Source organism: Oculina patagonica, chromosome 4, assembly GCF_052425735.1.
Source record: "Oculina patagonica isolate OP01 chromosome 4, crgOcupat, whole genome shotgun sequence".
In the NCBI taxonomy this organism is placed as follows: Eukaryota; Metazoa; Cnidaria; class Anthozoa; order Scleractinia; family Oculinidae; genus Oculina; species Oculina patagonica.
In genome coordinates, this window is record NC_135761.1 from 16447959 (window position 1) to 16462451 (window position 14493).

Here is a 14493-nt window from a genome sequence, read left to right on the forward strand (position 1 = left end):
AACACGAACGAACACACACAGGTGTGAAGCCGTATATGTGCAAGCATTGTAGTAAGTGCTTTAGCCGATCATTCAGTCGCAGGAGACATGAACGAACACACACAGGTGTGAAGCCGTATACATGCAGGCATTGCAGTAAGTGCTTTAGCGTTTCTTCAAATTGCAAGAGACATGAACAAATGCATAAGTCCCGTATGTTGTTTTCGTCGACTGTAGACAATTCAAGCCAAGTTGAAAGCCTCATCTGTTGGATTTGTCAGGAGGAATTTAGCAGTGAGGCATATGCTGTTGAGCATTACGATGATCATATGAGACAAGTAATGCTTACGTAAACGACATTCTTTTTGTTTTAAGTGTTTATTTTACTTTCACTACAGCATGATTGGCAGGGATCAATGTTAGAAAAGGGTCGAAGTTTTGAAAGGGACGAAAGGTAACTGTTTTTTTTTCTTATATACACCTTCAGAGGCAGATCTTGACTTACAGCGAGTACAAGTCTCCTTTGTTTTCTTCATTGAGTTCATTTTCATCCCTCTCATCTTTTCACTCGGTATTTATCTTTGACTCTAGTATGTAATAAATGGCTTGTTGATTTTTCGGCATGAAAATATAAAACAAAATAAACACCAAAATAAAGAAATAAATGGGTCTTTCAAGTAGAAAATCGCCGCAAAATCGGGGAAAAAACGCGCAAAGAGGACCTGAACCAGCAACAAACTTAACCCACATATGACGCCGGGTCCGTCAACTTATATAAGATTCCTTTTAACTCGGTTTAACATGATCGTAACTTTCAGGAACTAAACCTGTACAGATTTGTAGGCTTCTCTCTGAAACTGACGCCAGTAGATATTTCATATATACATATATATATATTTCGTATTAATTCTATCTTTTTTATGAAACGAATAAGGGTGCGAATACTCAGTGGATAAGACTGTAATCGAAGTTGTTGTTAGACTAGCGGGCGTGAAAAAGCGGTTTCTGTCTCTAGTGACAATATTGATGATTGATGTTTTTGGTTTTTGTCTCTCCCGTGTAGTTTAATAGCGACATTTCAGTAATGGGTTTTACAAAAATCAGATTGATTTTGTGTCTTGTCGGTTACAGCTCGTAGTTTACACTTCGCTGACTTTGTAGAAAACACATTCGGTATACAGCTGTATACGGTGGTAATTGCAATTGGAGAAAAGTAGCTATTTGTGTTTTTTTTTGTAAATGTGCTGTTAGCTGATCGTGTTAGTATTGGAGATAGATATTTTGGGAATCAGTCAAATTTGAGGGTTATACGGTGTTAGTTTTTTAAATAAACGTTATTGTTTAAGGAAACATTGCAAAAAAAGAGTAGCGATGGTTGAGGATACCTGAACTTCGAGCCATGATCCGAGCTAGGATCCGAGCTTTAATAATAGGTTTAGGATTTCTATCTCGAATCCTGGCTTTGTTATAAGTTTGTCTCGCGATGGTTGAGTTTTATTTCTTTAGTCGATATTCTGTAGTGACAGTAGTAAGTTTTGTTCATTGTTTTTTGGATCACAGATAAACTTAGTAAGAAGTAATTACTTTATTGTGCTTCATGAAGTAGAAGACTGCAAGTTTGGATAAAATAGTATTGAACTGTTGACGCTGCACATGGTGTTTGTCGTCATCTTCATATTTGTCAAGTTGGTTTTGTTCATGTTGGATTAATAAAAAAACAAAAAAGTGTCAGAATTAATTGTATGGGGCTGTGCGGAAATTTTGCCGCATTTTCTTAAACAGGCTACGATTATATATTAAATCTTCCTGTTGGTGTTTTTGTGAATTTGGTGAACTAGTCAATTTTTTTTAAAAAAGCGACAATGGTTTGTGGCGAGATAGATATTATAACAATTAATCTTACAATGAAATATTTAAATTTACACCGCCACTTTTGATGGAAATCACCTCACATTATTCAATGGTGATGCATCCTTTTAGGCCCTGTCCACATTAACCTGGTAAATTTGAAAACGGAGAAATTGAAAACGCCGTGCAAAATGTTTTCTGTACACATACATTTGAACTTATATTTGTAAATATCCGTTTTTAAAATTTTTAGAGTTTTTAACTTTTTAACATCATTTTATTAATATTTTTTTATTGTAAAGCGCCATGAGCAATTAGTGGATTTTGGCGCTATAAAAATACTTTTTATTATTATTATTATTACACATTTACCCGAGTAAATTTGAAAACTATATGCTTCATCGCACGTTGAGTTACAACGCATGTACAGAGCTATTGTTAAGCTATTGTTTGGACAGAGAACACATGACTATTTGACGTCAGCGTTTTCAAAAAATTCCCGGTATCAACCGTTTTCGCCGTCCACACTACAAAACCTAGCCGGCGTTTTTAAATTTACCCACTTTGGAAAGCGTTTTTGAAAAGTACCGAAAACGCCGTTTCAGTGTGAACGGGACCTTATTGAATCCCCGTATTCATCAAACAATCTGGTGCAGATGGCCGTGAGAAAAACATTAATCTTCGAATCAAAATTGGCTCAGACAATATAAAAACAGCTGGAATCAAACAACATTGAAGTTTATGCTAATTGCAAACGCAATGGAAAGTTCTACAGTTCACGACAATTTCGGGAGGAGTTTCTTTTTCATCATATTGCCTAAAAAGTAAGTTTCTGATTCATTTGCCATTTTCTAACACTCTCAAAACACTCGCGGGCGCGTTCCTTGTTCTAAATCCTCTAAACACTCGCGTGCCGTGTTTGATTGACGCGACTGTTTTTTTTATTTCTACTTCTTCAAGTAAACGACTTTGAGACGAAAAGAAAATCAGCGGCACAAAAGACATGACTGATAGACAACATTTAAGTTACTTTATTTTGTATTTGCTGTACAGTTTGACACCAATACTTAGAAAATAAAATGGCATCTTTTGTTATTCATATTTTTAAATGCTTTAGAGCTTTGTTAAGGTGGCTCACAATAATTTAGACCTTTCCGTGTTTGGGACTCTATTACAGCTAGCCTTCTGGTGTGGCTGAAAATCGTTCTCAGTCAACCACAGTAAATCAGTTAAGCTTTTATCAGTTATTTATCCATGGCAACCTGAAAAAAGGTCAGAAATACCCCATTTTGACCTTTTTAGGCAAAACGCTTAAGAGACTACTCGGAGAAAGTTATTTTATTTAATTTTGTCTAATCGACAAAAAAAAAAAGAAAAAGAAAAAGAAAAAATAAGAGTTAAATAGTTTCAGATCCACCAAACGGCAGCTTTAAATCCTACCGACAGAGTATTTTTTTTCACAATTTACAAAAATATGTTTCTAATGCTGATAAGACAATATATTACGAACAAAAACTTTCACCGAGTAGTTTTTATGTTGTTAAACTCAAAAGGTTAAAAATAGGGTACCTTTGACCTCCATTGACGTCGCCATGGGACAAAAGTTTGATGTCAAAGTGACCTGAATTATTTATTGGTAAAATCTTTAAACATTTGTATTAAAAGTTATTCCTCGACATTGTTAGTTGTAACAGTGATAGAATGCCGAAGACGAGAAAGTTTAAGGCCTGGTTCACACTAGCGACATACTAGTAACGACAAAGAAAAGTTCAGTTCTTTCCTTTTGTAGTCATGTCTCAAGATTATGTCATTATTTTTGAACTATGTCGTTACGTTACGTTGTTCACACTGGGGACATTAAACATTAACGCGAGGTGTTTTTTTTGTATTTGCGTGAACCAGGCCTAAATCGTAAGGAGCCGCCTAAACTGAAAACTTTTTTCTTGTTAATTTACCCAATCCAAGTGAGTCTATGGCCTTAAAACCAAATAACAACACTTATACAGTGCTTAGCCCACCACACGACTTTATGACCTCAAACTCCCTCCTTCACCCCCCCCCCCCCCCCCTTCCTTTTCTTACTACCACCTGTTATTGTTGGATATGGTGAAATATTCTGCACGTCCTTATTTACAGAACGTTTTGAATTTTTTTTCTGTTGTCAACTCGTAGCATGCTCACTTGGCGAATAATCTTTCCAAAGTGGACTTTGTCCCGTAACATACTAAAATGCTCTCATTTAAAGCGAGATTAACTTTAATTCCAGCTTAGACCACGAGCAAATGTTTTTACTTTGCTGTCAGAAAACAAAGGTTACTTTCAATTCGCCTTTGACTTCGCGTACAAATTCTTGTTCTTGCGTTATATTTACTCTGCGTGTTACGTGTGAACCCTTGCGTTACGCGGGGTCACAGTTAAGCCTGTAGCTCCTCAACTGACGTAACAGTTAGATGATACGCATGCGCTTCCCCTAAGGAGCCTGTTGACTACGGCCCTAGCCAGGTAAGTCGTGGTGCCTCCCTTGCCGTCACGTGGTGTGTTGTAGAACTGATCTTTGGCACTCTACACAATACAAAGCGATTCATAGTCAGTATTGTGGATTTGAAAGTAAAATTACCAAATGTTTGAAAATAAAAACTACCCGTCCCAGGAAGATGATTCTTCCAAGTTCAGAAATGAACATAGTGATAACAAATTGGTTTATTTTTAAAAAGGAGCTACGTCACGGCGATTTCGCAGATTCTTTGGTCTAAACTGTTTTGAAATTAGTGGTAGGCAACTTTACCAATGAAAAACATTTTATGTTTTCTCCCCTTCATCCCATTAACACATGACTCAATGCTGCATGTCCTGAAGCTAGTTTGCTGGGCCCCAATACCCCAACCGAACACAACACACCAATGTTGGAATTTAATGGCTATGAACAAAGGCCCATAGCCGCTTTAATAAAATCATTGTTTTGAAATCATTATCAATACAAAAGCAATATTTTTTCTGGCCCAGTAAAGGTGAGGGCACTCAAAAACGAAGATGCATAACAACAACCCAAAGCACCGCTGAGAAGCCACAAAGAGGGAAAGGTTGGGTGGGGAAAAACACTCTTCACCCAGCAAGTCAAAGAATTGAATGACGCGACAGCAATCGACTGTGTGATAGTAACGCACTCCCCCCTAAAGGGGGTAACCTCTGATTTAGTCCCATGACTCCTCAGCATATGCCCGGATGATGTCACGCAACCCGTAACGCAACAAAATAATTTACATGAGAATGGAAGGGAAAAAACATAAAAATCCTATTCGCAAGCAAATATTCCATTTCTTTAAACATCTAAAGGAAGATATAACCTTAATTTGCGGATAGAAATCAAGCTTCGTCTATAATAATCGATTTTTTTTTAAGGCGCGCGGAAACAACTTGAAAAGTTTAGCCGTTATTTCCAGTTGCAATCCATTTCCATCCTAGCCATCCGCAGCCAAAGACGCTTGCTAACAGTTTCATTGCTCTAATATAGCAATTTGTAATAAAAATAGACTATTAGTTTTAGGTTTCCTGCAACACAAATACAAATTTTGGCTCTACAAAACTCTGGTAAGATCGGTGACAAATCGCCTTTAAGAGCCTAGGGATGCATTAATGGGGAAATGCAACTGTATGTATGTTAGTTGTAAAGCCAAACTCACCTGAGTGTCTCCCGCCTCCAAGTCACTGGCGAATAGTTCGATGGCTTCGTCCACAAGCTAGAAAAGGCCGGAGAAACGGCGGTTAAACAATGGAAAATTTAACACGATGCAACTATAACATATCAAACGTTTACATGGTTACCACAGTCATCAGCTTTTAAACTTCCCTGACTTTTCTTTCCTGATAAAAATCAAAATTCCGTGACCAAAAAATGCAAAATGTCACATATAGTTGCAGCATCCAGCCTCCATTTCCAAGAGAAAAAACATCGCTGAGATCACATTGACCTAAAACATTTCTTCCAACCTTTAACGGCATTGCATCAGTGGTGGTATAATTTCAATTTTCCCTGACTTTTCTTCAATATGTCAAATCCCCTGACTCAAAATAAAACTCCCTGACTTTTTGATGACCTTGAAGAATTTTATTTTCCCTGACCATTTCCTGACCTGTGGCCTGAGGCCTTCTTAGAAACGGTTCGTTCAACGCCTTAAAGAAGAGAAGTTTGGGTCAAAAGAAAGTGGACTGGAAAGTTTGTTTCATATCTGACTCGCGGTTTATTAAAGTAAAATAATTCTTACCTCGTCTAGATCGATACACTGACTCAGCTCCACTTCTGGATTTCTTTCAAGAATTGTTGCAAGTACAACCAAAAGCTAAAGAGAGAAATGAATGCAGATGATCTTTGTTAATGGCGTGACATATGAAACAGTCGAAAAGTGGCAATTCAAGGATATTAACGCGTCCTAAGAAAAAATTATAGAGCTTGCAAGGAGTGTATTAATTTTGATACTTGGTTGGGGTTGAATGATGCTCGCGCGCGCTGCATTCGTCTGTAAATAAACTCCTCTGAAAGCGATCTTTAACAATCTACATTCTTATAGACCATAGAAATGCTGTCAAAAATGTTCAAAACTCAAGTGGAACCACGAGTCGTTAGGCGAGTGGTTTCACTGCAAACTTTTGGACATTTTATGGGGTCATTTCTATGGTCGATAAGTGTGTAGAACATGGGAAAATGTGGTCGATTTGTTTTATACCATAACAAACTCGAACAAGTATTTATCAAAAGCGATGCGTGACCATGACGAAACTTCGCCTGGGAGACGTAAAGATTCCCGGCACGAAAAAAATTACAATGATACAAATGAAGATTAACGAGAATTCAAAGAATTACAATTTTAAATACCTCTACTACCGTCTGTCTGTATTCTGGGTTGGAAATGTCGCTTAGCAGTTCTTCAACCTTGAGCTGAAAGTTCCGTTCACGATGTGTCATCTCTGATATTGTTGGGAGCTACGAGAAATTCATTCAGGAAAAATGGCAGTCAGCCTCTGGTCGCATAACACACCCAGGTTTTAGCTTGTGGGATCGTGTATAAAGTAAATTGCTTTAATTTGAAATGAAAAAAACCCTCTAAAATCAGTACCAAAACATAGCTAATTTCTGACCGATTTAGCCCATGTTTTTACATAAAATGTCCAAATAGATTCATAAAGTGATGTTCTTTGCAAACCGTTTCAATCAAGGCTTGTGCAATTTTAATCGTACTACGTGTACTCCATGACCCTGGAGTTTTTACAAAGAGTTTTAATAACTCTTTGTAAATTTAGTTTATTTGGAAGACGAAGAGCCACTCTGTGGAAGCTCTTCCAATAAAGCCGTTATTATTATTATTATTATTATGTTCCTTACGTAATGTTTGCTTAAAGTCCTTAGCGCCGGGCCAATTTTTCCTGGGGTGGGTTTTTTTTTTTTTTTAACACCCTCCTCTAAAAATTTTCTTTTTTTTTTTTTTTTTTTTATTAACTTATTATTATTATTATTATTATTATTATTATATTTCTCTTGTGCTCTATATTTAACAGGTTTCACTGAATTCGATTCGACTTCTATCTTTTTAAATTATTGTTTTGAGGTTTCACTTAATTTGCATGCTATGCAGACAGTTTCTGCTGGCTTGACAGTACATAGAGTTTAGCTCAGTCAGTGAAGCCAATTCTGACCAAATAGCCTTGAGATACCGTTAGCTGAACGATAAAGGTACTGCTGACACTGAATTCTTTCAAAGCCATCATTGCGAGCTTCATGAGATTCAGATGTGGATGAAGATTCATTAATTATATGCCACAGTACCAGATGTTATAGATATTTCGGATTTTAAATTTTAGATTGTTAATTATTTACGAAATAGTTTTTTAATTTTTTAGGTTGTTAATTATTTACTTAATAGATATTTTAATTTTTTAAATTTTAAATTGCTCATTATTTACGCAATAGAAATTTTTAAATTTTAGATTGTAATTTTAGTTAGGGGACCTAAATAGGGATAACCTCGTGGTCCTCCTTTTCAGATACAATTTGTGTGTGTTTGAATAAAGTATTATTATTAGATTCCAGGCGACCCACTCACCTGTGATAAGATATTGTGCTTGGACACTTTTATTCCTTCAGGAGCTCGGTACAATATACCCCACACTAAAAGAAAAACAGAAACAAGACAGTTGTAGATGTTGCAGGTTAAATTGGTTTTTAGGGTAAAGCTGTTGCCAGCCAAATTTTATCTGTTTCAACCTGAAGATAACAATCTATTGGACTTCCTTTTAATGAATTCAAGTTATTTTATTCAAAAACCGGCGTCGTCAGAGCTAAGGAACCAGTCACACCTAAGTTAGGAATCTAGAGTCTCAGCTTTTAGCGTTTATAAGTGTAAACAATCCTTTAAGGGTGTTGACTAGTATCAAGCATACCTTTGTCATAAAACCCTGGCGGCACTCTATGGACTGCACCATCCAGCTGTCTGTTTTGCAATGGCGTCCTGGAACAAAGACAAGAGGATTGTTCGTGGGTTTAACACATTCTCGTCCCCATGGACCTTTTCGTTTGTCTTAGCCGGCAGGGCCTTGGCACGAGAAACGCAGGGATCTGGGAACATAGGATTTTTGAATTATTTCGAATATTTTTTATTGACTGTTTGGAACAAAGAAATCTTAAGCGGAAGTCAAACATGCCATGACTCTCCCTACGAGGGTGGGGGAGCTGGCCGCGTGGTGAGAGTTGGTCGTGGAGAGGTGAGACGAGTTGATAGGGTGTTGATGATTACCGTGGAAGTTATTATTATTATTATTATTATTATACAGTATTTAGAAACATCACGACTGCATACATGAAGGCCTGAAGTCCTAAAATCTAGGACTGGAAATTCTATGTCTTCAGAGCCTTGCGTTTCTCGTGCCAAGGCCCTGTCGGCTAAGAGAAGCGAACAAGGCTATGGGGTACGAAAATGGGGATAAACAGTGAAAATTAAATTAAAAAAAGATGATATAGAAGACCGGGTCTACCTCAGTGTAAGAACCTGTGAAATGTTTCTTTGTGTTGGAGCTACTGTTTTTTCTGCTCTATAATATTGATTCGAGGTTTTTTGTTGGTCGTTTTGTTTTACGTCACTGGCGAGTTTCACAGTTTCTTACACCGAGGATGAGCTCAGAGACGAACCTTGGTGCAATATCTTGTCCGTGTAGTTTGCCTTTGGACGTGAGGACAATCTTCAGGAGTTGCTTCACATCGCTTGGAGATTGAGCGTATAAAGACTGAAAACCAAACAAACATAATTTACTCTGTAGGCCTCGATTTCACATGGCTACAGACTGGTTTTCACTAGCGACGGAGTCTGAGTCGTAAAATAAAACCAAAAGAGGCGTAAGATGAGTTTCCGATTCCGCTTATGACTTCGTTGCTTAAAATCCAGTGATAAATAAAATTGCTGAAAGTCGCAAGAAGAAAGAAAGTAAACAGGGGACCTGGGAGCTAGCATCTTCCGCTTCTGCTTGCCACTCCGACAGTCTTGTTGAACTGAATCATAAGTGTGACGGAGTCATAAGCGAGAAAAAAATAACAAAAAAATATATAGAAAGTTGGAATATTTATCGCTCTTGGAACGTGAAGGAAAAAGATCGAGGTATATCTGGTTTTGAATTACTTTTAGCGAGTTTTTTGAAGAGGTGTGCGTACGCTTATCAAATTTGCTTTCCAACCTTGTCTTTCTTTTAGTATCCAATTGACCGTTGAAACGGAAATCGCGCGTAAGGCTCTCTTAAAGGACTAAAAAGACAAAAAGGTGTTAGGTTTCATTATAGCTTTTTAAAGGTTGAAAGAAATATTTTCAACATTTTTTCAAATCCATACAAACTCTTATGATCTCTTATAATACGCTTTGGTCACCTGTGGTCATAATTAGGTTTTTTAGCTTACATTCAGGACACCTCACGTTGCTTAGCAACATGCATGCTGAAAAACGCGGGCTCAGTAATCTCTTGAGAAAGAATTCGACGTAGAAAGGTGCTTTTTTTTTTCTACAAAAGGCCACAAAACACTATTCGTACTTACCCCTAGCCCTCGGCTGGCCAACCTTTGTTTCATGGCTTCAATAATCCACCTGAAAATAAAGTGGCAAGAAGAAGTAGATGGCCTTAGCAAATCAGCAAATTTGTGGCTGCATTGACTCAACTTCTTAGCGAATATTTGGCAAAACTTTATAACGCCGTGACACGGCCTCTTTAACTAATGACCAATCAGTGTTTGTTTGAGACACAAGCACTGAATGAGTTAATAGCATTGAACTAAATTGAGATAAATTACAAATGATTAGCTTTAAAATTTGGGTGAATTGTTTCAATTGAAAATACACTATCGGTGTGGTATTAAACTATTCCCTTTAAAAATTGGTAATTCATTAATGTCATGTAATAAATAATGGAACCTACCCTATCCTAATCTTCAACATTCCTTCAAAGACTTTAGGCATAGTTGCCACAAACGCAGCTAAATAAAGAACCATCTGAAATTAAAGCGAAGGGATTAAAACAGATATCAGTTCGACATTTCGTTTAATTTCGTTCGTTTTGAATTTAAAGATAATTAAGATTTAACATTAGGCAAGTGTATGGAAATGGGGAATGGGCCCTGGGAACGAGAATGTTTTATCACCGCTGACCTCTTGTTGAAGTACTGCCTCTCTGATGTCATGAGGACTGCAGAAGGAATAAAGGATTTTCTGTGTAAAAATGAAACAAAAAAATAAAACAGTTGTTAAATATAATTTAAATTCCGCTAAAAATACATCCATATTAATTTCACATTGTTATGATCAGAGAGTTTTACCATGTGGTGTTTTTAAATCCACCTTCAATTGTTCATACGCAGCAACCCTTCAAAATACGACCCCCCAAATTTTTGAAACCAAAAATTGAAATTCCTTCCCTTCATGCAACATAGCCTCCCCTCATCGCCCAAAACTAAACCCACCAAAAAGCCATTGAACAAATATATAAAGGCCAGAGAATAATTTAAAGCAATTTGCTGTAATTTCTTATTAAACATTACCTGGATAGCCGCGGGTGTCAGTGGCTCGTATATAACCTTCTCTTCGTGTCCAAACACACCGATTGTTACCTTGAAAGGTAAAAATAAAAATGAATAAATAAAATAAAAATAATAAAATAAAAGAAGCAAAAAAGTGTAAGATCCAATAAGTCTACCTACAGAGACATGTATACTATGCATGTCAGGGGCGGAGGGAGAACTCTGGGAAAGACATCTTTCTCAGTACAGTTCTCTTCAAGCTTCAAACTCGGTCTGATGAATTTTTAGCAAAGTAGAAACTGTTTATGTTGGTAGACTATGTACTTGCGACTAAGGGATAATTAGAAGGCACAAATAGCTGGCTGAGGAAACGTTACACGGAAACTGTAATGGTCATCTTAGCCATGTCTCATTCATCTGATTACAACACAAGACCAAAGGATAAGTCTGTATACGAGCCTAGTGGCCCATCAGATCTGAGCTCAAGTTATGCCGGTTTCTGTTACATGAAGCGACTAGGAGTACTTCTACTCCCCCCTGGATGGGATGCTAGTCTATTGCAACATGAAAAATTCACCAGTACCCATTTAAGGCACTATGAGAGTAAAGCCCAAGAACACAATGCAGTGCCCCAGCCAGGGCTCGAATCCGCACTGCTCGATCCAGCGCACTAACCATAAGGTCACCGCGTATCCCACAACAAGCAGAGAGGTGTATAAAACAAAGTAATATAACCCTTCTAGCACCAACGCAGACAGGACAAGCACAGAAGGCGATAGATAACTTTCATTATAATGAGTTAATTTTTCGATACAAATCTCCTTGCCAGAAACACACACTAGGGAGAAATTATTTTGCAAAACGTAGGAATAAACTGCCACTCCAGGTCTGATTCATTGTGTTGAAGTCAACACTTTGACACAGTTGAAAGAAAACTAAACATTCAAACATTCATGTCACCATGTATTAAGTTTTGTCTTTAAGGTAAAGGTAACCTGTTCCAGACTCTTGGTAGTTGGGGGAGAGCGAAAAACGCGGGCGAGCGAGGAAAAAAACCGAGAGGGGAAGAAGGCGAGCTTTCTACCCCTCCCCCCCCCCCCCCCCCCCCCCACTTGTTTTTTTTTTCTCGCTCGCACGCGTTTTTCGTTCTCCACCAACTAACAAGAGTCTGGAACAGGCTAAGGTAAACGATGTCACAGTTGTACCACGTGATTCATTCCATCGATTGAGGGAACGCAGTGAGTACAAATCAATCATGAATTCCACCTTACCACTTTACCGCTGACCAGTATAGTAGTGATCCCAGGCGCAAGACTGTCCACTAGTTTTTTAAGCAGCCCGGCTCCCCGTCGTACCGCTGACCATTTCCTGTCATATGCAGCCTTCTGGTAAAGGGAACTGATCGTCTCTTTAATCGTGCCCTCGGATGTCTGGAAATCTTCCCCCTCTCGCTTCAGCAGTTCCTGTAGAACCAACATTTGTCGGTCGACGTTTGGCTTGTTTTCTAGCTCGGCCAGGAGAGCTTCACGTGATTTGGTCACCAGATCTCTAGCACTTTATAAAAATGCAAAGTTACAGGAACGTAAAAAAAAAGAAGAAAAAACAAAAGACAGATAACAATGAGACAAGGCAATGTGGTCTGATTATCGTTAAAAACGTGACCTCATCAGAGCTGAGTAAACCTGTGGGACAGTCATGAAAGGGACTGTGCAAGAACTTAGTGAAATAGGCATGGGATCATAACCATCAAGGTTAGTGAAAGATAAAAATAACCTCGTGAAACAGTGAAAGGACATTTCAATAACACAGCAAATACAAAAGAAGGTACGGATGACCAAACAGATGACCAGTCGCGAGTTCAAAACCCTCGATCACGCTTTGTATATAGACAACTGGTCTGCCTCCTGCCAGTTGGGATTTTTAACCTTGTTATGTTCATTTAAAATAGTTGTTTCCTCTGTTTCAGTGGCATGCCTGTAAACTAGCTATCTCGAAGCTAAGCGCATGACCATTATAAACAACAATTACATTTTTACATTACAATCTTGCTAACGGTCACTTCTAAAGTTTTTTCCTACATGCATTGTCTTGTCATGTTTGTCACCGCAGCGTGTTTTTTATTTTTATTGATGTTGTTGACATTTTTCTTGGCTACTTACTTCGCATCCTCCTCGTCTGTAGAAGGTTGTTCCTCTTCATGACTCACTGTCATGGCGCGACTCAGCCGAATGTGTCGACCCATTCTATGCCCCTCTGACGCAGCAGGCGTCGGAGGATTGGAATCCACACTTTCTTTTTCTTTAACACGTGCTTGGTCGAAACCTCCCTCAGTTTCATCAAAGTCACTGAAAATTACAGCAAAACCATTGTTGAACTCGAGTTTTTTTTCTAACATTAATGGTCGGGACACACTAGGCGACAAGTCGCTTCGTGTGTACTTCTTCAAAACAAGTCGCTGCGACAAGGCGTTTGTTCGGTGCACAAACAGCGAATTTGGAAGAGTGGGAATGCGAACTAGTTTTCCAATTCAATATGGTGAAAATAAATGACGCTCTCTCATTGGTTAATTTATATTTTGTCGCAGCGATTAATCGCAGACGTGTACACACGCTACGACAACGCTGCTATCGCTCAATTTGTCGCTGCGATGTGTCACACGAATTCAAACCAGCTTGAATTCGTGCGACACATCGCAGCGACAAAATTCTGTCGTAGCGACTTGTTTGTTGCAAGAATGCACCATGTCACACGAGGCGACAGGTCGCAGCAATATGTCGCCGCGACGTGTTGCAGAGACATTCACTGGCGAGTGTCATGTTCAAACTCTTATTTGCCTAGGGAGTTAAAATGCTTTCCTCGTCCAATCAGTAAGAAGATATAAAAAGAACATGTTAGTTAAAAGGCAACCGAAAAAAAAAAAACGTTACCCGACATCACGGTCGGCTTGAACGAAGTCCAAATGATCGATAACGCCCGTTGATACCAAGGTCTGTTAAAATGAACAGAAAAAAATACTGTAACAATAAAATAGGTAAAGACAGTGTCCGGGCCAAGTGTCCCACACAGCCGGAGCTTATCCCGGTTTCTGTAGCATTAAGCGACTATGAGTATTTCTACTCCCTCCTGGATGGGATACTAGTCCATCGCAGGGTTACCCCTCAGCAGTAAATTCGCCGGTACCCATTATACACCTGGGTGGAGGGAGGCACTGTGAGAGTAAAGTGTCTTGGCCAAGAACACAACGCAGCGCCCCGACGGGGTTCGAACCCGGGGCCGCTCGATCAAAAAGAAGAGAGCGTTTTGTCTAAAGAAGCTTCATTCCAAGGCAACGTCCAGTTTACATGATGACAAGAACAGTTGAGCACCTGAATAAACCCAACACGGTATTGCATCCTGCTTTCTGTTAAAGGGACAATGTCACGGATTTTAACTGACTTGTGAACCTCCAAAATTCATATTTATGTCGCAGGAAAACTAAAAAAACAACTGCTATATTAGAGCACTGAAACTGTTACCGAGCATCGTTTGCTGCGGATGGCTCGGATGGAAATGGATTGCTATTTGAAAAAGTTAGGCAAACGTTTTCAAGTTGTTTCCGCGCGTCTTCGAAATATCGATTTTTA

At 38.6% G+C, this 14493-nt stretch overlaps 2 protein-coding genes across 4 annotated transcripts in view; one reads left to right on the forward strand and one right to left on the reverse strand.

Annotated features, from left to right (window-relative positions):
* The window catches only part of LOC144649774 (uncharacterized), a 23030-nt gene extending 22613 nt beyond the window's left edge, over window positions 1-417 (forward strand). For all 3 annotated transcript variants that reach the window (XM_078509358.1, XM_078509360.1, XM_078509359.1), the window contains one exon: window positions 1-417. This exon is cut by the window's left edge and continues 735 nt beyond it. In XM_078509358.1, the coding sequence (XP_078365484.1) occupies window positions 1-332 (332 nt within the window). In that variant the 3' untranslated portion in view covers window positions 333-417.
* A 2423-nt stretch (window positions 418-2840) lies between these two features.
* The window catches only part of LOC144649740 (phosphorylase b kinase regulatory subunit beta-like), a 41697-nt gene continuing 30044 nt past the window's right edge, over window positions 2841-14493 (reverse strand). The window contains exons 21-34 of the mRNA XM_078509309.1: window positions 13798-13859; window positions 13030-13215; window positions 12142-12424; window positions 10892-10960; window positions 10503-10562; window positions 10273-10346; window positions 9896-9944; window positions 9005-9099; window positions 8260-8327; window positions 7923-7987; window positions 6698-6805; window positions 6090-6164; window positions 5508-5564; window positions 2841-4389 (exon numbers count right to left, since the gene is read on the reverse strand). Of these exons, the coding sequence (XP_078365435.1) occupies window positions 4258-4389; window positions 5508-5564; window positions 6090-6164; window positions 6698-6805; window positions 7923-7987; window positions 8260-8327; window positions 9005-9099; window positions 9896-9944; window positions 10273-10346; window positions 10503-10562; window positions 10892-10960; window positions 12142-12424; window positions 13030-13215; window positions 13798-13859 (1383 nt within the window). The 3' untranslated portion in view covers window positions 2841-4257. The remainder of the gene's footprint in view (window positions 4390-5507; window positions 5565-6089; window positions 6165-6697; window positions 6806-7922; window positions 7988-8259; window positions 8328-9004; window positions 9100-9895; window positions 9945-10272; window positions 10347-10502; window positions 10563-10891; window positions 10961-12141; window positions 12425-13029; window positions 13216-13797; window positions 13860-14493) is intronic.